We start from the raw sequence: 25,937 nt of genomic DNA, 5'->3' as shown, positions 1-25,937 counted from the left end.
AGCACAAAAGGTAATGATGAAAGGTGGAAGGAATATATAGAAGAGCCATGAAAAAGAAACAGACTGAAAGATAGTAGTATGGAAAAGGAAGAGGAAGTAGCTGAAGATGAGATGGGAGATGTCACATAGAGTGAAGAATCTGACAGAGCTCTGAAAGACCTGAGGTGAAATAAGGTACTTGGAGTAGGAATGTTCCCTCTGGGTTGCTGAGATCCTTGGGAGAACCAACCATGACAAAACTGTTCCATCTGGTGTACAAAATTATGAGGCAGACTTCATGAATATTCTAATATGCCCAATTCCAAAGTAGGCAGGTGCTGACTGGTGTATTATCAAAAAAGTTGTAGTTGCAAAATACTAATACAAGTTACTTATAGAAGAATGGAAACTGGTAGAAGTTGATCTCAGAGATCAGTTAGGATTCTGGTGAAACGTTGGAACACTTTAGGCAATGGTTTCGTATAAATGTTAGATAACATGAGGCAATGCTAATCCTACAACTTATCCTGGAATATAAAATAAAGAAAGGCAAACCTACATTTATACAATTTGTAGATTATGGGGAAACTTTTGTCAGTGTTGACATAATGTAGTCTTTGAAATTGTGAAGTTAACAGGGCTGAAATATAGAGTGAAGGGTAATCTAAAACTTTTATAGAAATTAGACTGCAGTTATGAGAGTCAGAGGACATGATGGGGAGGCATATGTTGAAAAGGGACTGTGACAGGGTTGTACTCTATTCCATATGTTATTCAGACTGTACACTGTGTAAACAGTAAAAGAAATTGAGAAGCAATTTGCTATAGGATTAAACTCCATGTAGAAGAAATATAAAGTTAAACATTTGCAAATGACAGTGTAATTCTGCTAGAAATGGAAAAGGACTTGAAAGGGCAGTGGAACAGAATGATAGTGTGAGTTGAACATGAACAAAAGTAAAACAAGGGAGACAGACTAGAAAAATAAAGTCAAATGATGATAAGGAAATTAGGTTAGGAAATCAGAGACTAAAAGTTGAAGAGTTTTGTTATTTGGACTGCAAGATAACTAATGATATCTGAAATAGATAGGGTATAAAATGCAGACAGGCACTTGCAAGAAAATTGTTTCTTAAAAAGAGAAAATTGTTAACATGTGATGTAAATTTAAATGTTAGGAAGTCTTTTCTGAAAGCATTTTTCTGGAATGTAGCCGTATTTAGAAGTGAAATGTGGATTACAAGTAGTAAAGACGATAAGATTAGCTAGTTAGATTGAGTAGCTAATGAAGAGGTACTGAACCAAATTCAGGAGGAAATAGTATCAAGCCACAACCTTACTAAAAGAAGGGATTAGTTGAGAGGGCACATCGTAATACATCAATGAATAGTCAGTTGGTTAGGGAGGGAAGTATAGGTGCAAAAATTTTAGATGCAGATCAAGGCTTGACTACTGTAAACAGGTTGAAAGGGAAGTAATTTGTAATAGTTACACAAAGGTGAAGAACCTTGCAGAAGATAAATGAATATATACATCTGACCAGTTTTTGGAGTGAAGACTGCAACAACCCTAATGGTTACAACTATACTCATCCATCTTTTCCTTTTACTAGTTCTGAAGTAAGTTATCAGTTGCACAAATAGGCTATAATATAAAGATTTTATAAATATAATTTTTTTTCTTTAAAAGACAAAGTCATGAAGATTGGATCTCTAATGTAAGTGATAACAAATTAGAGAGACATTTTAGCATCTGTTGGAAAAACTATTATCCCCTCATAATTACAATAACCACCATAAGAAGCTGATATATTGTGTAAATATTATTATATTACTGAAAAACATGGCATTATAATGTTTTAAAGTCCTGTATTTTTGCCAATCCAGTTTCGCAGGGATGCAACATTTGAATAAACACCAGGGATCCCTGGTCTGCCACATCCTCGCCCAAAAGAAACCAGTCCAACCAAGGTGCCATTTACTGTCAGTGGCCCACCAGAATCTCCCTAAAATAGAAACACTCATTATTTGTTGACTAAGAACATTATTGAAAGTCAAGAGGGAAAATATGAGTTTCCTTGCATTTGTAAACAATGATTCTATTCACAATTTTTAATTTGTTCCACATAGTTTAAAAATGGAACACTCTATGGAAAAAAACGTTTTTATTATAGTACACCAGACTCAGTACAAATGTATGAAAAAGAAGCCATCAAACAATTTTCATAAGAGTAAATGTCAACAACTGAAATCTTAAACCTTTTTATTGGTGTGTATATAAATTGTAAAAGCTATTTAAAGTAATAAAAATCTATGATGAATGGTACCTGACAGGAGTCATGTCCTCCAGTGCGATCTCCTGCACATAACATCGTCTTTGTGAACTGTGGATATGTTTTTAAACACTCATTTCTAGGAAGTATATACAGTTTTGCTTGCTGCAGAAATTTGGAGCCACTCCGGGAACCCTCCTGCAATATCACATAACTATTATGCATGGCACTGATATAATAAAGCACTTCTTAAAATTATGTTGGTACTTCATGGGCTCATATTTTGTTTCATCGAAGGCAAAATTCCATAGCAGTGTTATATGTGACAATATAAAAAAGGAACAACTATATCCAAGTACAAAGTTATATGGTCTTTCCTAATTAAGTTAATATTGTGACATTTTGATAATGTTGGGATCTAAATCAATATAGGAGAAAAAGTCAGTTGGTTATAGAATAACTTAGAAATAGAACACTTCCTTTCAAAGAACTGTAGGCTTTGTGGACATTATGCCCTCCGTCACCTCGCAGCATTCCTACCATTTAATGAGTAGATTACTAGCACAACTCATTGAATCTAGTAGGTGTGTTTTCAAGGAAATTTGTAAGCCTCTTCAATTATACTACTTTCAGAGAAGCCACACTATAGCTGCTAGCTTAGATTCTTATCAGTGACATAAGCAGCTAGTCTAAATCATTTGTCAAGCAAGTGTGTGTGTGTGTGTGTGTGTGTGTGTGTGTGTGTGTGTGTGTGTGTTTTCTTGTGCTGTTCAATGTGTAGTCCTTAATTAGTTAGGTTCTACCAGAAAATTATTACAGCATATTTAGTTCTGTACTTAAAATTATCTTAAGCAGAGTTCTTCATCAAACATGTTGTTCAACTAGCCCCAGACAACGAACCTTCTAATAACGCCTAGAATTCGATCAATACATCTCTTAATGATACATTAAAAATTATGTGTGCCTTCAAAGTCATACCTATAATTAACCAGACAAACAATAAATGGTGATAGGAGAGCTCGCCACACTAAGGGTTTTTTCTTCACATTTTGATGAACCGCAGTGTCATGCATTGTTGTATGTGAAGTCTACTGGCACAGCAATGTCATGGCAGCACTTTTGCCCACCTCTTATTTCCTTTCGAGTTAGTGATTTGGAGATGGCATAGACTGGCTGTGTACACCAAGCCTCCACACAGTCAGCACAAATAGCACCTAATTCCAGCCCTTGTCATTGACAATTTTAGTGTCAGCTCCAGTAAGCTACTTCCGTAGTTACCATACTGAAACAAATGAGTTTGCACTGCTTAAACTATATGTTTACTGTGACTGCCATCATTTCAACATGCTTCATTTTGCCTGTGATAGCTGCTCACAGACTATATCTATGACTGTGCAGCACTTTGTCTTGATAGTACTTCACTGGTGTTGGAGGAGATTAGTGTTTAACGTCCCGTCGACAGCGAGGTCATTAGAGACGGAGCGCAAGCTTGGGTGGGGGAAGGATGGGGAAGGAATTCGGCCGTGCCCTTTCAAAGGAACCATCCCGGCATTTGCCTGAAGCGATTTAGGGAAATCACGGAAAACCTAAATCAGGATGGCCGGAGACGGGATTGAACCGTCGTCCTCCCGAATGCGAGTCCAGTGTGCTAACCACTGCGCCACCTCGCTCGGTACTTCACTTGTGTTGTATTATTTGCCATTGACACAGACTTCTCTGGTTGTCCCTCTGGAGTGATCATGTATCCACCATCCACAACTATGCAGTGACTGTATTTTGTGCAGCTGTATTCACTTATATGTAATTTATGCTCAACTAAGAGAATGGAGTTACAGACACCTTAAAATCAGCCGTGCCCTATCAATGTCAGAAACACCAGAGCAAACAGCCAGTGCCACGAAAACCAAATTGGTTTATGCAAACCATATGGATTGCTGTTTGCTGTCTGCAGTCACATCTACATACATACTCTGCAAACCACTGTGAAGCATCTGGCAGCACTGTACCACATATTAAGGTTCCTTCCCCTTTCCAATCATATGTGGAGTAAAGGAAGAATGGCTGCTTAATTGCCTCTGTGCATGCTGTAATTAGTCTAATCTTGTCTTTGCAGTCCCTTCAGAAGCAATACACAGAGTTCTGAAGTATATTTCTACAGTCTTCATTTAAAACTGGTTCTTGAAACTTTTTAACTAGGCTGTTGTGGGATGGTAGCTGTCCGCCTCCAGGGGACTGTCAGTTCTGGTTTTTCAGCATTTCAATGTCTCTATCTCTTGGCTCTAACAAACCTGTGACGATTCCTGCTGCACTTCTTTGTATACATGTAATACCCCCTGTAATTCCTACTCAGTATGCGTCAAACACATTTGAGTCATAGCCTGAGGTGGGATGTGCAAGTGATTTGTAAGCAGTCTCTTTTGTAAGCTGACTGCATTTTCCCAGTATCCTGCCAATGAAAAAAAGTCTGCCACCAACATTATCCACAACTGATGTTATGTGGTCATTCCATATTATGTTCATGCTGAGGGCTGGCAATGGCATTTTCAGAAAATGCCTAAAATCAATGTCTGTGAAGAGGCACATAGAAGAAATCAGGAAGATGCCAGTGAGTGGGCACAGGAATATCAGCCCAAGCTCTCTCATTTGTATCGCCCAAGAGATGTGTTTACTATTTACTGTGGATGAAGCCAGTGCTTTCTGTAATTTGATGCCTGAAAAATACTGCATGTCAAGGGCAAAATGTGTCATGGAGGAAAACAGAGAAAGGACAGACTGACAGTGATATTGTGTTGTAATTCAGATGGTTCTGAGAAGCTCAAACCATTAGTGATTGGAAAATACAAAAATCCGCATTGTTTTAAAAATGTCAAGCTATTCAATCTGCTGTGCCCTATAAGAATAACAATAAAGCTTGGATGACCAAATCTATCTTCGATAACTGGTTCAACAATGAATGGCTTCAAGGAAGAGAAATATTTTGCTAACTTTCGACCACTTCTCAGCACATCAGTTCCATGATCTGGAGCTTCCAAACAAAGTTGTATTTTTACCAGTTAACACTACAAGCCATCTGCAGCCAAGGATCGAGAACTAATTGCCTCAATGAAATTTAGTTACAGAAGCTGACTTGTTAAAGGAATTACAAGGAACATTTCTATATTGGAACGTACTGCAAGCTATTGACAATGTTTTGCTGTCAGCAATGAAGCTACAAAAGTCCCCATTACTAGCTGTTTTAAGAAGGCGTGGAGAGAAACTGACAATGACACTGAAATTGAAGAAGAAATTGACGATCCAACATATAAACATACTTGTAATGTGGATACAACTTTTGGATTCTGATGCTCCTCTTCTACAGGCTTACACCAGGTTGGTGCCCTCTAATTCTGTCAATATGAAAGAATGGACACAGCCAGACAACAAAATCTGTAGTGCTGAAGAACCAGTCATCAGTTCTGCTGATGACACACAAGAGGAATAAAAAAATGCTGTACTGTCATTCTGAGGAGGAACATGAAGATATGACACTCTCACTGCACTAATGCTTTACTGTTATCTTCTGAGGAGTGACATGAAGATATGTCACCACCACATGGTCTGAAGCTGCAGCTACAGTTGCTGTTCTCAAAAGATTTGCTGCCACTTCCGATGTCTCCATGGTATTTCTGGCTGCTCCAGGTGTGGTATCTTCAGAGGGCCCTAAAATTATGACCAACCGTCCAACAAACAACAATTAATGTTTTTTTTTCATGCTAGCATAAAGATGTAAAATGTGTAATTGATAAGATTTATTGTTGTAAACTAAAACATGTATGCTGATTATAACTAAATGTGTTAAAGAACAAACATTAAAGTGTTTCCTCAGATTACTGTTTGTGCATTACTTGACACACTGATACGTTGGGTACAATGTTGGTCCACAATATGTATGCAATTGTATTATTTGAAAAATAGCATACATTTGACAATATGTACATACTCTTTCCCAATTAAACAAATGCCAGAAGTACTATTGTACATATACATCATAGTCATTTTCATTTTCTCTTAAAGGCCATGAAACTGAGTGCTTCATTAGAGAACTCAACAGTTGTGTATTTTTACAAAAAACCCCATTAATTCAAACTTCATTAAACTGAACTGGCTATTTTTTGGTCCTTTGAAATTGAGCTAAAGAAGGGTCTACTGTAACATGCTGCATCTTCCTTATCAATAAATTTCCAGTTCAGTCCCAAATTTTGTTTGATTCCCCACACAATCGTATTTTTGTTAAAAAATGTTATGATACCTAGTCAAACGCATTTCAGAAGTTAAGAAGTGCTGCACATACCTAATTGCTTTTATCCATGGCTTTCAGGATTTCACTTGAGGAATTTGCAAGTTAAGTTTTGCATGGTCATTGGTTTTGGAATAAATGCAGGTTTGACTGGAAGACGTCATTTTGATTCTTGTTTTGACAGGTGTTTATCTACAATTGCCCATAGAGGATGTGCACTAGCAATTCCTTATTAGCAACATCACATTTGGCCCATGCCACTATGAATGATAACCATTCCAATGCCTCTCCTATATTTCAGTGATTCCTTGAGAATCTCATGGAGCTTATTCATATCTCTACAAATTAACTCAATCATATTGTCATCACAGGACCATCTTGCAAAGAAAAGTGCCAAACTCTGCATATCCTAGTCACAGTGCTGTAAAACACAGGTCTACAGTACAACTTAAATGAATGCTGATTCTTCCAGGACCATGTTTTGTACTTGTGTAATAACTCACCATGTGGAACCAACTGACTGACTGCTTAACTCACTAACCTGATGTAACTTCAAACATATCTGTTACACAAATCTGGCAATATTCCAGGTGTGTTATGCACTTCATAGTGGTTTTCAGAGTATAGATGTAGTTGTACGTATAGATATGCTAGCCACTGGAGAAAGGGACCTTGACAACAGTTCAGTCAGACAGTCTGCTTGAAAGCATGGAAGCTCATTCTAGATCAGTTGGTGTTTCCTTTATGGTGATTGAGCTTGAGGTAAGGTTACCTCCTTGAACAGGCTCCTGCCGGGGAAAGTATCCTGTGGTTACTGGTATCAGAGAGGTACCTTAGTAGTTTAGAATCAGGATTCAGGTACCCTGTTTTGAAAGAAGTCAAAATAACAGAAGAGCTCATAAAATGCTTAAGAATGCACATAAAACTAAGGTTAGCTTCTTTCATCAAAATATTAGAGGATTGAGTAGTAAGGTAGAAAACTGCTTGCCTTTTTGGAAAATTTGGAGCACTTTGGAAAGATAGACATCCCGTGCCTTGCAACTTATGTCCTCAATTATTTGCTGGATGTATTCCAATCTGTCTCTTCGTCTATAGTTTTTACTCTCCACAGCTCCCTCTAGTACCACAAAAGTTATTCCCTGATGTCTTAATGCATGTCCTATCATCTCGTTCCTTCTTCTTGTCAGTGTTTCCCATATATTCCTTTCCTCACCTATTCTGCAGAAAACCTCCTCACACCTTACTTATCAGCCCATATAATTTTCAACATTCTACTGTAGCACCACATCTCAAATGCTTCGAGTCTCTTCCATTCCCGTTTTAACACAGTCCAGATTCTACTATCATACAATGCTGAGCTCCAGAAGCACATTCTCAGGAATTTCTTCATCAAGTTAACATCTACATCCATACTCCGCAAGTCAGCTGACAGTGTGTGGCAGAGGGTGCTTTGAGTACCTCTATTGGTTCTCCCTTCTATTCCAGTCTCGTATTGTTCGTGGAAAGAAAGATGCCTCTGTGCGGCCTCTAATCTCTCTGATTTTATCCTCGTGGTCTCCTCGCGAGATATACATAAGAGGGAGCAATATACTGCTTGACTCTTCAGTGAAGGTAAGTTCTCAAAACTTCAACAAAAGCCCTTACTGAGCTACTGAGCGTCTCTCCTGCATAGTCTTCCACTGCAGTTTATCCATCATCTCCGTAACACTTTCGCGATTACTAAATGATCCTGTAATGAAGCGCGCTGCTCTACATTGGATCTTCTCTATCTCTTCTATCAACCGTATCTGGTACGGATCCCACACTGGTGAGCAAGTGGGCGAACAAGTGTTTCCGGATTGCATTTCCTTACGATTCTTCCAATGTGTGTCAGTCTGGGATCTGCTTTACTGACGATCAATTTTATATGATCATTCCATTTTAAATTACTCCTAATGCCTGCTCCCAGACAATTTATGGAATTAACTGCTATATTGTAGCTGAATGATAAAGGATCTTTCTTTCTATGTATTCGCAGCACATTAAACTTGTCAACATTGAGATTCAATTGCCATTCCCTGCACCATGCGTCAATTTGTTTCAGATCCTCCTGCACTTCAGTACAATTTTCCATTGTTACAACCTCTCGATATACTACAGCATCATCCGCAAAAAGCCTCAGTGAACTTCTGATATTATCCACAAGATCATTTATGTATATTGTGAATAGCAATGGTCCTACGACACTCCCCTGTGGCACACCCGAAATCACTCTTGCTTCGGAAGACTTCTCTTCATTGAGAATGACATGCTGTGTTCTGTCATCTAGGAACTCTTCAATCCAATCACACAATTGGTCTAATAGTCCATATGCTCTTACTTTATTCATTAAATGACTGTGGGGAACTGCATCGAACACCTTGCGGAAGTCAAGAAACACGGCATCTACCTGGGAACCCGTGTCTATGGCCCTCTGAGTCTCGTGGATGAATAGTGGGAGCTGGGTTTCACACGATCACATTTTTCCAACCGATGCTGATTCCTACAGAGTAGATTTCTAGTCTCCAGAAAAGTCATTATACTCAAACATAATATGTGTTCCAAAATTCTACAACTGATCGACATTAGAGGTATAGGTCTATAGTTCTGCACATCTGTTCGACATCCCTTCTTGAAAATGGGGCTGACATGTACCCTTTTCCAATCCTTTGGAATGCTACACTCTTCTAGAGACCTAAGTTAAGGTCTATGTTTGGTACTAACACACTTCTCCTGGCCAAGAATGCCCTTTTTGCCTATGCCAGTCTGATTTTTATATCCTAATTGCTCTTTGTCAGTCATATTTTGCACTGTCCATCATATTTTGCTGCCTAGATAGCAGAATTCCTTAACTTTATCTACTTTGTTATTACCAATTTTGATGTTAAGTTTCTCACTATTCTCATTTCTGCTGCTTGTCATTACTTTTGTCTTTCTTTGATTTATTTGCAATCTACATTCTGTACTCATTAGACTGTTTATTCCATTCAATGGATCCTGCAATTCTTCTTCACTTTCACTGAAAATAGCAATACAGAACTACTGTCACAAAAGATGAGTAGTTACATATATTAAGACAGAACACAAGTTCAGAAACATTGAGACAAGTAGATTTTGTAGTGATCAGCACATGGAAGTTTGTGCTTGTGAATTAATACTAAAATAGTTCACTTTTAATTGTAACTGTATATAGATCCCTACTGGGAAATTTTGAATTCCTTACTTTGCTATCTGTCATACAACAGCAAGCAGTTAATAGTCTGTGGTGACTTTAATGTAAATTTTCTAAAGGATTATGATAGGAAAAATGATCTGGAAACCTTATTTGTATGCTACAATTAGATCTTAGTGATTAACTTTCCAACATGGATGGATACAGACAGTAGGACCCTCACTGATATTGTTTTCTTTGGTGGAACTTAAAACAAGAAAGTAACTGTTTACCAATTAAAAAATGCTCTCTCTGATCATAATACACAGAAAGTTAGGATAAATAACATAATACCTTACAGTATGGATACTCTTCAGTGGAAATCAATCAGAATAATTAATGACTACAGGACAATTTTTTTAAAGAACAGTTTACAAGAGATGACCTGGGACAAAATTTATAATTAACCAAATGCAAACATAAAATTTAATCTATTCCATCATAAATTCATATCATTATTTGAAAATAGCTTGCAACATAAGCTAATCAGAAAGGACATTATACAGCCAAGTAAAAACCATGGATCATTAGAATTATGAAAGTATCTCATGAAATGGAAAGAGAAATGTATCTGTTGGCAAGAACAAGTAGAGATTCTGCAACAGTTGCACACTATCAAAAACTATGCATAATTACTAAGAGTGATATGCATCTCTCCCATGTGTACAGCCCAGTTGATACTTCATAGCCCCTAAACGTGCAGAATGGTAGTGAATGGAGGGGAAAGTGGCGCTGATGACAGAGCCTTGGAACAGAGGCAAAGCGCTTTGGCTGGAGAGAGGTGAAATTGACAATCACAGGGGTGTGGATTTTAGCTACAATTCTAGTCTTTCCTGTGAAACACATGTTAAGATGTAATATATTGTATAACACGATGCAAAGATATGACTTTATAATACACACTGACATTTTATATTTTCTGGAAATGTACTTGCATGCCCACACTTGGTATTTTGTGAAAGAGCCACACTCAAGGGACCAAAGATGCATGCGGCTCATGAGCTATGATTTTCCGATACTAAAGTATCAAAGTAATAAATAACAAAAGCCCAAGAGTATGTGGGGTAAGATTGTTTGAACTGATAGTACTTTGTGTAATGAATCTGTTGTGAATTGGCAGGAGCCAATTCATGGAGTTTGGAGGAAGCCGAAAGGCACGCGTTTAAGCTCACGCAGGCTGGCGTGAGGTCTGGAAAATGACAAGGAATTATAGTAGCCAAAAATAGTACATAGCTTCTGGAATACTTAACTTTAATCCATAATTGGAGAACATCGCTCTTGATGATACATAATTATAATCTCAATATAAACTGGTAATGGCGCCTTGCTAGGTCGTAGCAAATGACATAGCTGAAGGCTATGCTAACTATCGTCTCGGCAAATGAGAGCGTATTTGTCAGTGTAGCATCGCTAGCAAAGTTGGCTGTACAACTGGGGCGAGTGCTAGGAAGTGTCTCTAGACCTGCCGTGTGGCGGCGCTCGGTCTGCAATCACTGACAGTGGCGACACGCAGGTCCATCGTATACTAGCGGACTGCGGCCGATTTAAAGGCTACCACCTAGCAAGTGTGGTGCCTGGTGGTGACACCACAGAATCAGTTTCAGTAACAATGAACCTCTACAGATAAGCATACCAGCCATATTTCTGGAATTATAAGTCATGGAAGGTCTAGTAACCCTGCTGGTGCCAGGTCAAGTGGCAAAAACATCCATGGCAGATTGAACAGCTGCTACAAATTGCTATAGTCACACATGTCAACCAGCCAATATTTACAGCAATCTTTGGTGTATTTATTGATGATGAACTTGCACTATGTCAGTTCCTCCTGGAATCTGATTGGGATTCTGTTTTACCTACTGCAATGGTTTTCTGTCCACCTTAGGCAAGACTGTCTTCACTCATGGTTCAACTGACCATTTTGATTTCAGCAAACAGACTGAAGGCATATGGGTACACCATGAGTGTGGTTCATATCCTGGTGTTTCTCAGTCGAACCTACTAACAGTGTTGTCCAGCAGTGACATGTGGTGCTATTCAATGAACATTCAGAGTACTGTATTGACCAGGAGAAGTCCTTTTTTGTGTGTTCCCAGAATAGTCAGACTACTACTGGATTTAATGGTGATTAAATTGTGCTTCATAAATCGGTGTTGTTGATGAAGCAGACTTACAAAGGAAGGATTAAAATTGTTGGCTTACTCTAGTCACTCCCCAGCCAGTAACAGTTGCACTGGATCCTTGGGGTGGTTCTCTTCCACTGACTGGAAGATGTGCTGGTTGGACTGTTGTGCTCAGGTTAAATGGGGGATCCACCTGAGGAAATGAACAGCAAGTTCATATGAATGCTATCATGTTTTTATTTTCCATTTGCACTGAGTACCCAAACACCATTCTCTCTCTCTCTCTCTCTACACACACATACACACACACACACACAGATATATATGTGGGTACCTTTATGAGAGCAATATCATTGTCTTGTGTAACAGGAGAGTAATCTCGATGAGTGATAACCATCTGTGGATGATGTGTGGAACCACCATCACCCCTCAATGAAGTTCCAGCTCTCAGTATAAGATCAGGTCCTGATCTACTGCAAAATAAATAATCAAAGTTAATTGAACAATCCTGAATTATTTTATTTCATCAACATATACTCAAAGTCTCCAAAATTTTCTTTCCTAAATACAATACAGTCTACAGGAGTAAGATTGCATACTTATGCATCATGCTTGTCAAATCTGTTACAGAATTATCTTATTAATGATTTTATTCAGATCATAAGGCTCAGTACCATATTATTACTACCGCCCACTTGTATTTAAAAGCAGGGTCACTTTAAAAATATTTATTTGCAAAACAAGTCACATGGAAGCAAATTTCCAAAATAGTAACACCAGTACTGAACACGGAAAATTTCAGGTAAAAATACCTTCAATGAATCCCAAGAATAACAGACCTGTTTTACTAATTTCTGGCTCCTCAAAAACTTTGAACCTTTCGTTTTGCAACATATCACACACATGAACACACAAAACATTCTAGCTCCAGCACAGCAAAATTTCAGAAAGAAAAGAAGTCTACTGAAACAACAGTTACTTACTAACAAAAGATAATATACTGGCTGTATTAAAAAGGATGGCACAAACTTACATGGCTGAAAGTACATGATAAGAGAAGTACAAATGTCCCAGTAAACATGGGTCCGAAAATGAGCTGCTTGCGAGATAATCATGATAATCATGATTCCAAGCTACCACTGATGTCATTGTAAACATCATCCTAGTTAGTACACATTAATTTGAAATTTAGACTTTCGAAAACCCCTGGATCATTTTGGAATTCTTGACAAGCATGTACAACTTTCTGCTCCAGTTCTTCAACCATATTAAAGGGTGTGCTGTACACCTTGCTTTTGAGGTGACCCCAGACACAAAAATGCGAAGGATTTAGATAAGGTGATCTTGGAGGCCAAGGTACAGGCCCGCCTTGACCTATCCATCTTTGGCCGTATCTGTGTGTTCGATGCCATCTCACACCATCAGCAAAATATGTGAGCTCCATCATGCATGTACCGTATACTCTGACACTGCTGAAGGGGAGCAACCTCAAGCAATCCTGGAAGATGACACCGCAGAAAAATAAGATATCTCTGTCCGTTAAGTTGTGGTTGAAGAATGTGTGGCCTAGTACTCCACATGTCCAGTGGATGATGCAAGATCAAATGCCAGTTGCCATGCAGTACTAAGGCAGTGCTGTCATGCCCTTACAGCCAAATAACTCTCCTCTTTTTGTGATATCATGCATGGTTGGCCCTGCCCTGGTCTTTGGGATATTGTTTTGATCTCTATAAATTGTCACCACATCTGAGAAACAACAGAATGATTCACATTAAGCCATTAGGCCACATCAGTTTGCAGCTTTCTTGCTTCCATTCTTATTATGGCACTCCACTGCAGAGAGCCTGATAGAAATCTTCTTTGTGCCATACCACCGTGTATGTGACTGTATTCACAGCAATTGTGAATGTGGGAGTAGCTGGCACACACTACCCTGTTTGATAGGTGCCCTGACGTCATCACTGATGTGGGTGTCCATTGACGGGAATGCCAACTTCTATGCAGAACACAATTTTATAGATGTCTGTTGACAGTTTGTATGATTATACAATGAATCAGACACAAGACAGGGAAATAGTAGTTTGTTGCTTTAATTTTGGACACCAGTGTACGTGGGATGTAGTGAAGATAGACACAGGTGGGGACAGAAAAGAAAAAAAACAGATGGCTCTAAAAATAAATGAGACATTGGTAACAACTGCATGTAGTGTTGCAAACTTCTTAAACAAGCACTTTGTTTCTGTTATTGAGTGCTTGGGGTAACCAGGTTCAGTAAACATTTGCAATGGAATGTCTGAGACCAATCTCTACAAATAACTTCTGTAAAATGGAAATGACCCTCACCTCTCACAAAGACGTACTGGTGGCATCTGCCAATCAAAGTATTCTACTGGTCATGATAACATATCAATGAAGTTAATCAAAGAGTATTGATGTGAGTTGAGTTCATCTTTCAGTTTTTTCTGTAATCAATGTCTTATCAGTGGAACATTTCCAGATTGACTAAAATATGCTGAAATTAAGCTTCTTTACAAGAAGGGGGATAAAGAAATAGCATCAAGTTGTCAACCAATTTCACTTTTTCAAAAATATTTGAAAAGGTCATGTTCAAGTGTCTTCTTAAGCATCTAACTGTAAATAATATGTTGTCCACGTTTGGGTTCCTTAAGGCTATTTACATGTACAGTGAGAATATATGTAATTCATTAGATAACAAATAGGGCACTGGCGTTTCCTGTGGCCTGTCAGAAGCCTTTGACCGTGTGAATCACAGCATTCTCATAAGTAAATTAGAATATTATGTTGCCACTGTCAGTGATGCAAAATGGTTCAAATCTTACATAACTAACACAAAACAAAGAGTGTCACTTCAAAATACATGTGGATCAAGTGATCAGTCTTCATATCATTGGTAATAAATTATATGTGGTGGTCCTCAAGGTTTCATCTTGCCTCCATTGCTTTTCCTTGTGTACGTTGATGACCTCTCATCTGTTGCATTGCCAGATTTACAACTACAACACACACACACACACACACACACACACATACACACACACACACACACACACACACACACACATATATATGCACGCTTACGCAAAAATAACTCACACACACATAACTACAGTCTCTGTGTGTGAGGAGCATTTTTGTGTGTTTGTGTATGTTGGTATTTCCAATGAAAGCATTGTAGGCCGAAAGCTCACTTTCTGACAGTTCTTTTTGTGCCTACCTGTGACTCAGCATCTCTGCTATATGGTGAGTAGCAACTATTGTTTTCATAACATTGTTACAAAGCATATAATAAGACTCATTTGTGGCGTAAATTCAAGAACGTCTTGTAGATAGTTCAAGGAACACCCATTCTAACAACTGCTTCTCACTATATTTATTCCTTAATGAAATTTGTTGCAAATAATATGTCTCTGTTTCCAACTAGTATCAATACCAGAACTAGGAATAAGAACAATCTACATCAAGACCTAAAATCCCCTACCCTGGTCAAAAAAGGGGTCCAACATTCAGGAACACACATTTTCAATAAACTGCCAGCAACCATTAAAAACTTGATTTCAGATAAAGCACAGTTTTAACAGACTTTGAAAGGCTTTTTGGTAGGCAGCTCCTTTTACTCTCTAGATGAATATCTTAACTGGGACTATTAGACTAGCTTAAATAAAAATGTCTGTTAGATTTCAGTTTTGAAGCACTCGCTCACAACAATCAAGATTTGGTATTTTGTGTATGATAAATTTATTAATAGTGCATAACTGTGTTTTATTCTGACAGTATATTAATTCTGTAAATATTATCAGTTTCAGTTTGTTGTATGTATTAACATATTTTGACAATCTCCTGACAAATGATCAGGGAAGTTCTAATGTTCTAATGTTGTATGTTCTTTATGTTATACTTTCTGACGTGTTTCACACCCACAAGAATCATCTCTTTTTTGGGTCTATGGAACAAAAAATGAATCTAATCTAAATTTTTATTTATTTATTTAGTGCCTGTATTATCACATTCATGATATTGGACTTGTCAAAAAAGTACAGAACAGTATAAAATATTACATATTTACATCATGTACAAAATCTTATCATCAGTATCAACACATATTTATAACAAAAACATTATTCTGCTTATGTACATACAGATAGAGGAAAAGCTTGTGAAACCCCTTTGTTGATTTTACTCAAACTATTAAATACCAGCACTTTAATTAACTAGGCATAGTAACATACAGCACAAAAGCTAGGTGCATAATTACATACATACATGGATGAAAGAAGTTTGGTTTTATCCAGGTATGGTCGATAATTATGAATTTTTGTTTAGAGAGTTATGAAGTAGATCTACAGATTTGAGCAAAATTCCAGGTATTTATTAATGCTGTATTTTTTTATGCTATCTGGCAATGCACTGTACAGAATTTTTGGTTTGTAAATAGCACTGTCCTGATATCCAATCCAAACAAAGTTATTCAGGTGAGAAATTAGTATTACTAGAACCAATTCTGTTTGGACTGTGTGTAAACCGTATAGATACTGAAGGAAATATTGTACATTTATGATATGACAGCACTAAATGAAGATACAAAATTGATACAACTTGAAATAAAAGCGTCTGTATCTGCCTGGATTATAGTTCAGTACTTACATAGTCTTTCCCACCATATACTACAGGTTTCAAACCAAGTGGGAGCATTTAAATACCATGATGTTTTGATGAGTGTTATTTCTGTCATTTTCTAGCAGAGTGTTGATACATTGTGATTATTGTCATACTTATATGTTGAAAGGAAAAGAATATTTCTCAGCATGTAAATAAAAGAATGGCCACAATATCTAAACAATTTGCAAGAAAATGATACTTGTGGCACTCATTAAAGCTCTGACACATGACTGGAAATGCAAGAGATTTTTTACCATTAATACACTCTGGTGTCCATAAATATAAACTATTATAAAGTATCATAATACGCACCAATGAAATATCAAATCACAAAGACTAAAATAAGTTTTTATTGTGAAATGCTGATAAGCATATGTGAACTTAGTAATTCTTGGTGGTATTTATATAATGTATGTTAACAAAGTTAACACTATATCATTTTGAAATGTTCAGTCATGCTGAGAGGACGTGAGTGAGACCACGTCGTGCAGTGTTGCATGTACATTTTGTCCACCTAACATATTTTGCCAAGTCCAATTGATATTGTTGTTGTTGTTGTAGTCTACATTCATATAAATGTCTGCATTTCATATAAATACTTTCAGAAAAGGCATCCTATCACCTAAGTCTGTATTTGATGTTTATAAATTTCTCTGCTTCAGAAATGCTTTTCTTGCCATTATGAGTCTACACTTTGTATCCTCCCTACTTAGGCCATCATCAGTTATTTTGATGCCCAAATAGCAAAACTAATCTACTACTTTAAGTGTCTCATTTCCTAATCTAATTCCCTCAGCTTCACCTGATTTAATTTGACTACTTTCCATTATCCTTATTTTGCTTTTGTTGCTGTTCATCTTACAGCCTCCTTTCAATACACCATCCATTCCATTCAACTGCTCTTCCAAGCCCTTTGCTGTCTGTGACAGAATTATAGTGTCATAGGCAAACCCCAAAGTCTTTATTTCTTCTCCCTGAACTTTAATTCCTACTCCAAATTTTTCTTTGCTTTCCTTTACTGCTTTCCTTTGATGCACATTGACAGTTATAACTGCCATGTGGCTTCTGTACAAGTTACAAATAGGCTTTTGCTCCCTGTATTTTACACTGCTTCCCTTCAGAATGTAAAAGAGAGTATTCCAGTCAACATTGTCAAAAGCTTTCTCTAAGTCTACAAATGCTATAAATATACATTTGTCTTTCTTTAACCTGTCTCCTAAGATAAGTCATAGGATTAGTATTGCTTTGCATATTTTTACATTTCTCTGAAATCCAAGCTGGTCTTCCCTCAGGTCAGTTTCTACAAGTTTTCCCATTCTTCTATAAAGAATTTGCGTTAGTATTTTGCAACCATGACTCATTAAACTGGGTCACTGATAACCTTACCATTGAGCACCTGTAAGCACCATAATTAAACTGATAGTTTGGTAATTTTCACACCTGTTGGCAACTGCTTTCTTTGGAATTGGAATTATTACATTCTTCTTGAAGTCAGAAGGTATTTCCCTTGCCTCATACTTCTTGCACAACAGATGGAACAGTTTTGTCATGGCTGGCTTTCCCAAGGCTATCACCAGTTCTGACAGAATGTCATCTACTCTTAGGGCCTTGTTTCAACTTAAGTGTTTGAGTGCTCTGTCAAATTCTTTTCACAGTATTGTGTCTCCTGTCTCATCTTCATTTATGCTCTCTTCCGTTTCTATAATACCACCTCTAAGTTCATCTCCCTTCCACAGACTCTCAATATATTCCTTCCACCTTTCAGCTTTGCGTTCTTTACTTAAGACTGGTTTTTCATCTGAGCTCTTGATATTCATACAGATGCTTCTCTTTTCTCCAAAGGCCTCTTTAATTTTCCTGTAGGCAGTATCTATCTTTCCCTTAGTGAAATATGCTTCTAAATCCTTACATTTGTCCTCTAGCCACTCCTATTTAGCCATTCTGCGCTTCCTGTCAGTCTCATTTTTTTTTTAGACTTTTGTATTCCGTTTTGCCTGCTTCATTTGCTAAATTTTTATATTTTCTCCCTTTATCAACTGTATTCAATATCTCCTGCATTATCCAAGGATTTCTCCTAGCCCTTGTCTTTTACCTATTTGATCCTCTGCTGCTTTCACTATTTCATCTCTTAAAGGTACCCATTCATCTTCTACTGTACTTCTTTCTCCTGTTATAGTCAATTGTTGTCCAATGCTCCCTCTGAAACTACCAACAGCCTCTTGTTCTTTCAAATTATCCAGGTCACATATCCTCAATTTCCTACCTTTTTGCAATTTCTTCAGTTTCAATCTACAGCTCATAACCAATAAGTTGTAGTCAGAATCCACTTCTGCCCCTGTAAATGTTTTACATTTTAAAATCTGTTTCTGAAATCTCTCCAGGTTTCTTACAGGTATACAACCTTCTTTCATGATTCTTAGTGGTGACTAAATTATGCTCTGTGCAAAATTGTACCGGGCAGCTTCCTCTTTCAGTCTTTTCCCCCAGTCCATATTCACCTGCTATTGTTCTGTAGAATTAATGATAATTATAAAATTTAAATGGATAAGTAATATAACGCACTTATGAGATCTTTTCCTCCATTACATACCTGACCCCAACTATCAAATTGTTTGTAATTAGCGATTATAAAAAATGTGGCAGTAGGTGTCAGGTATGTACTGGAGGAGAAAGTCTATCAATGGAAAATACAGAATGGAATAATGACAACATCACAACAAAAAGGGGGAGAAAGTCTCTTACACTAATTTGTAAGATATTAGTATTACAGCATTTTCAGCCCTTCATTTTCCAATCCCCCCCCCTGGTCCACCCCTCTCTGAGTCTAAAAAATGTACTAGGTTATTTCCACTAATACACCCAATGTACGTTTTGTTTCAAATGATTTTCTTTTTTCAGCTCTGTTGTTTCACCTACCCCCCCCCCCTCACCCCCCCACCCCCTGCCTCCCACCTCTCCCCTTTTCATGAAACATCCTTTCTAGTCATTATTCATAAAACTTCTTGTGTTATTTGCTGTTTTTTATTTTAATTTCACAATGAAGATTTCTATTAACCTATTTTGGTTCTCTGTTTCCATATGGTCTCCATTCATTCATCATATTCTGTAGGTCCCATCAAGAAAGAGAACCTGCAAGGATATGGAATGAGTCAAGGTATGCATTAACATGGGGCAAATATCTAAATGAATATTAATCTTTATTAACAATAAACTATTACTATATCACCTAATGTTATTCACACTGACACTATCTTAATTTAATGAGTAAATTTGTAAGAAAACTGCTGCCTCCTTAGTTTTATTATAAAGCTGCTGTTAATCTGCTATTAGCAGTTTAATATTTACTTGATGACCAAGGTATTTTCTAAAAAAATGTGTTTACATTTATAAATGCTGAATCCCATGTGCAGTACATTACTACTTGAAACTTCCTAGCGGATTGAAACTGTGTGGCAGACTTGGCCTCGAACCTGGGACCACTGTCTTTTGCAGGCAAGTGCTGTATCAACTGAGCTACCCAAGCATGACTTGTGACCTACTCTCATAGCTTTACTTTTGTCAGTATGTAGGGGACTGTTTCCCAAATGAGTTTCCACTTTGCAGCAGAATATCTGATGATCTGAAACTTCCTGGCTGATTTAAACAGTGTGCCAGACTGGATCTCAAACCTGAGACCTTTGCTTTATGTGCACAAGTGCTCAGTAGACTGAAGTCTCGACCACAACTCACAATACACTGAAGAGCCAAAGAAACTGCTACAACTACCTAATATAGTGTAGGGCCCCAGCAAGCACACAGAAGTGCCGCAACACAACATGGCATGGACTTGACTAATGTCTGAAGTAATGCTGGAGAGAATTGGCACCATAAATCCTGCAGGGCTGTCCATAAATCCATAAGAGTGCAAGGGTGTGGAGATCTCTTCTGAACAGCACATTGCAAGCCATTCCAGATATGCTTAATAATGTTCATGTCTGGGGAGTTTGGTGACCAGTGGAAGTGTTTAAACTCAGAAGAGTGTTCCTGGAGCCACTCTGTAGCAATTCTGGATGTGACCAGTAGGTCACATAGTCCTGCTGGAATTTCCCAAGTCCATCAGAATGCACAATGGATATGAATGGATGCAGGTGATCAGAAAGGATGCTTACGTATAGGTCATCTGTCAGAATTATATCTATCAGTGGTCCCATATCACTCCAACTGCACACGCCCCACACCATTACATAGCCTCCACCAGCTTGAACAATCCTCTGCTAACATGCAGGGTCCATAGTTTCATAGGTTGTCTTTATACTTGTACACATCCATCCACTTGATACAATTTGAAATGAGACTCGTCCAACCAGACAACATGTTTCCAGTGATCAATAATCCAACGATGGTGTTGACGGGCCCAGATGAGGTGTAAAGCTTTGTGTCTTGCAGTCATCAAAGGAACATGAGTGAGCTTTTGGCTCTGAAAGCCCATATCAGTGATCTCTTGTTTAATGATTTGCATGCTAACACTTGCTGATGGCCCATCGCTGAAACCTGCAGAAGGTTTGCACTTCTCTTCAGTTGTCATTGGTCCCGTTCTTGCAGGATCTTTTTCCAGCCTCAGCAATGTCAGAGATTTGATGTTTTACCAGATTCCTGATATACACAGTACACTTGCAAAATGGTCATAAGGGAAAATATCCACTTCATCACTATCTCAGAGATGCCATGTCCCATCACTCCTGCACCAACTATAACACCACACTCTTGTTGTCTCAGGCTGATGACCTCAGATGTTAAGTCCCATAGTGCTCAGAGCCTCATATAGGCATTGCTGACCACAGTGCCATATTCTTCCTGTTTACATATCTCTGTATTCAAATATGCATTCCTTTCATGCTTCAGTGTGTAACAAACATTGCTGGTTGCCATGTAGCTAACAGAAACTTTCAGTACCTAAATCTAAATATTTTGGGCTAGATAAATATCATAATAGTAAATGATAAACTTAAGTTACAAGAAAGGGCCCTAAAACTAGAACAAATACAAAGTATCCATAACACTTCTGATATAGATTTTTGAAGCCAGAGTTTGTGTTGAAACACAGAAAGGAAGGATGCTTTGTTGTGGTTTTCATTACTTTCCTCCCTAAAGTAAGGTCATAATATACTAGTACCAATTCATAAAATTATAATGATGGGGAATTTAGCTGTAGAAAACAATCTAAACATCAGAATATCTTAATTTTATTGGCTGTTGGATGAATACTTTGTAGAAAATTAATTTCAAAATGTAATGCTTGTTTTCTAATAACATAAATGTTGTAATATCTTAAACTTGTTAAGTAATCTTCTGTCATATTTCTGGGACATTGACAGTACACTGCCAAGAATTTGTGCGTTTATAATATTCATCCTAATAAAAGTTCTAACATATGATAATATTAAGATGCTTGTGATGAAATATAGGAGCATTTGTAAATAAAAGTATCAGTGTTTGAACTGCTTCTAAAAAGCTCTTGGACTCTCATAACACTGTAAGCTGGTTAATCATGAAATTACAGTTGGGCCATCTGCATAACAAACCCAAGTGTATGGGTTTAGATGAGCACTTTTGTGAAGGGGCTGCAATTTTTTAAGTAGATCAAAAAATTAAATCCACTGAGATAGAACTGATTCTGCACATCAACTCTATTGAGAAATATTGGTTCGAGTACATATCATACTGTAATCTTATCACTGTACAATAACCTGGAAAATGAAACAATCATTATTTGAGTGTTAGACACAATTTCATACAAAATAGTTTTAGAAGCTTTACTGAAAATTACTTGCCATTGATAGTTTGGAAACATCCCCATGATGGAACTATATTGTATGCGTTTGCAAGAGACAGACTTGATCTCTTTGAGGATGCTCACATGTAAATTAGGATTAGTGATCATGATATAGCTGTAATAGCAATGATCACACAGCTATAAATGGCAACTAAAGCATGGTTTAAATATTCCATAAAATGGACAACGAAATAGTTATATTCTCTTTAAGAGGAGATCAAATCATTTGACTAATGTAAACAGGTGAGTGAGCATCAAAAAAAATTACATATAATAGAATAAAATAGTGTTATTGGAGTAAAACAATACATGCTGCCCATAAACTACTCAAACCTATCTGTAAAATCCCAGAGCAGCAGATGATAACCTATGGACCTTTCGGTTAATGTTTTAGTGGCATGAAAACAAATGTTCAGACACTTATTGATGAAACTCAAACACAACAGCAAAATGTAAGTTCAAATGTGGAATTCCATTTACATATGTATCTCCACACAAATATCAAGGAATGCTGCTCATTTAGTTGTTGTACCTATGCAAATGTGGCTGAGATACATATTAGTACTAGTGATACTAAAGTGCAGCTGAAAGTACTAAAGCCAAGTATTTAACAAGACATCTATATCTACAGCTAGACTCTGCAGCCCACCATGAGGTGCATGGCAGAGGGTACATTCAATTGTACCAGTTATTAGGATTTCTTCACATTCCATTCACATATGGAACATGGGAAGAATGACTTTTTGAATGCCTCTGTGCATGCTGTAATTATGCTGATCTTATCCTCATGATCCCTATGTGAGTGATACATAGGTGATTGTAGTATATTCCTAGTCATTTAAAGCTGGTCTTTGAAACTTTGTTAAAAGACTTTCTCAGGACAATTTATCTTCAAGAGTCTTCCTGTTCAGTTCCTTCAATATCTCTGTGAAGCTCTTCCATGGATCAAACAAACCTGTGACCATTCATGCTGCCCTTCTATTTACATGTTAAATATCCCCTGTTAGTCATATTTGGTACAGGTCCCACACACTTGAGCAATTTCTAGAACTGCTCGCATGAGTGATTTGTAAGCAACCTCCTTTGTGGACTGATTGCACTTGTCCAGTATTCTACCAATAAACCAAAGTCTACCACCTGCTTTACCCATGACTAAAGCTATGTGATCATTCCATTTTTTATTTCTGCATAGTGTTACACTAGGTACTTATGTGAGTTGGCTGATTCCAACAATGACTCATTGATATTGTAGTCATGGGATACTATGCATTTTCGTTTTGTGATGTGCACAATTTTACATTTTTGAGCATTTAGAGCAAGTTGACAATCTTTGCACCAGTCTGAAATCTTATCAACATCTGACTGAATATTTATGCACCTTCTTTCAGATAGTTCTTCATTACAGATAACTGCACCATATGCAAAAAGTCTGAGGTTACTATTAATATTGTCTACAGGGTCATTAATATGCAACATGAAAAGGAAAGGTTCCAACACATTTCCCTGGGACACACCTGAAGTTATTTCTACATTTGACAATGACTCTCCATGCAAGATCACATGCTATGTCCTCGCTGCCAAAAAGTCCGCAATCGAGTCACAAATTTCACTTGATACCCCCGGTGATCGTACTTTTACCCATAAGAGTTGGTGTGGTACTGAGTCAAATGAATTTTGTAAATCAAGAAATACTGCATTTACCTGAATACCTTGATCCAAAGCTTTCTGTACATCATGTGAGAAAAGTGTGAGTTGGGTTTAACATGAACAGTGTTTTCAGAATCCATGCTGCTCAGCACTGAGATTATCTTTCTATTCAAGATACCTCATTATGTTTAAGCTCAGAATATATTCTAAGATTCTACAACTAATTGATGTCAAGGAAACTGGATGGTAGTTTGGTGGAACACTTCTACTATCCTTCTTGTAGCTGGGTGTGACCTGTCCTTTTTTCCAAGAACTGTGCATGATTTTTTGTTCAAGGGTTTGATGACAGATTATAGTTAGAAGAGGGGATAACTCACTCACAAATTCAGTCAAGAATCTGACAGTGATTTCATCAGGTCCTGGAGCTTTGTTCAATTTTAATAGTTTCTGCTGTTCTCGACACTGCTGACATTAATAATTATTTAAGTCATCTTTTCAGTGGTGCAAGGATTAAACTGGGGCCGTTCTCTTGGGTTTTCCTTTGTAAAGGAACATTTGAAAATAGAGTTAAGCATTTAAGCTTTCACTCTGCTACTCTCAGTTTCAGTTCCTGTCTCATTTGCTAGGGAGTGGACACTAACTTTGGTGCCACTAAGAGCCTTTACATATGACCAGAATTTCTTTGGATTTTGTGAAATATCATTTGACAGTATTCTGCTACAGTAGTCATTGAAGGCGTCATGCATTGCTCTCTTGATGGCCAGACACTTTTCATTCAGCATCTCTCTATTTATAGCCCTGCACTTTGTTTTACAATTATTATGCAATAATCTGTGTTTCTTTAGAAGTTTCTTCACAGTGACTGTATACCATGGAGTTGTTAAGCTGTACATAGTATTTGCAAATGTACAGACCCATTCTTGATGAGCGATAGCCTGTTTCAATGCATGCATTATGACTGTGCATAAAACATTGCTATCCTCTCTCAAACAATTCTATTGTCTGTCATACAGTAAGACAAGCAGCTAGGACCCTACCAACCAGGTCCTGTTTAGTTTTTGCTCAGTTTTCATACACCAATGATCTCGTATGACTCCACAGGGATAAAATTCACACTAGACTAGTTTCAGACAATTATGTATTAGTTTTTTTAATAACAATGTAGAAACATAAGTACAATAGTATACAAACATGTGCTTGCACATATTGCTAATTCAAGACCACTTGAAATATACATTTTTTAAGATTAGTTTCTTATATCAAAATACTTAGTGTAGAGTCATCTATCATCTGTATAATTTTGAACCTAGAGATTTGGGTCACACTGTGTTTATACAGCTAAATGCTGGACATTTGCAGGTTTGTAGTTGACTACTTGTTCTTTTTGATATGCTGTTTACAAGACATTTTAGTTCCATGAATAGGTTGTCAAAGCATTTTATTGCTATATGTTTCACATCTTGCAGTTACAAAGCTATATTTACTATTGGAGAATGCAAATGGTATATGCTTCCTGTGTTATATTTGCAAATGTTTCATAGTTCTCTCAAACTCCAATTGATGGTTAATAAAAAATTTCATCAATGAAATAATGGGTAAATTCTGAACTGCTTAAACAAATGCTTGCAAAATTTATGTGGGTGATCCCTACACAAGATTATAAATACTTTCTTTTGCACAATGAATAGTTTTTATGTAAATGAGGAAGGAAAAGGAGAGAGGAAAGCACTACCATTGTGGCCACTTTTGGGCCAACTGGCCCCAACTGACCACTGTGTCATCCTCAGCCAATGCTGTCACTGAGGTACAGGTTGGAGGGACATGAGGTCATCAGACTGCTCTCACAGCAGTTGTCGGGTTAGCAGAGCTGATGTTGCTATTGCTTCTTCAAGTAGCTCCTAAAATGGCATAACGAGACTGGGCGG

At 37.4% G+C, this 25,937-nt stretch overlaps 1 protein-coding gene across 2 annotated transcripts in view; it reads right to left on the bottom strand.

Annotated features, from left to right (window-relative positions):
* Positions 1–1,770: 1,770 nt before the first annotated feature.
* LOC126161956 (trypsin-1-like) overlaps positions 1,771–25,937 on the bottom strand; it is a 138,184-nt gene continuing 114,017 nt past the window's right edge. For both annotated transcript variants that reach the window (XM_049918137.1, XM_049918136.1), the window contains 4 exons: positions 12,211–12,349; positions 11,956–12,069; positions 2,306–2,449; positions 1,771–1,984 (listed from right to left, as the gene is read on the bottom strand). In XM_049918137.1, the coding sequence (XP_049774094.1) occupies positions 1,838–1,984; positions 2,306–2,449; positions 11,956–12,069; positions 12,211–12,349 (544 nt within the window). In that variant the 3' untranslated portion in view covers positions 1,771–1,837. The remainder of the gene's footprint in view (positions 1,985–2,305; positions 2,450–11,955; positions 12,070–12,210; positions 12,350–25,937) is intronic.

This window comes from Schistocerca cancellata, chromosome 2, assembly GCF_023864275.1.
Source record: "Schistocerca cancellata isolate TAMUIC-IGC-003103 chromosome 2, iqSchCanc2.1, whole genome shotgun sequence".
In the NCBI taxonomy this organism is placed as follows: domain Eukaryota; kingdom Metazoa; phylum Arthropoda; class Insecta; order Orthoptera; family Acrididae; genus Schistocerca; species Schistocerca cancellata.
The sequence above is the reverse complement of the archived record's forward strand: the minus strand, read 5'-3'. Positions and strand labels throughout refer to the sequence as shown.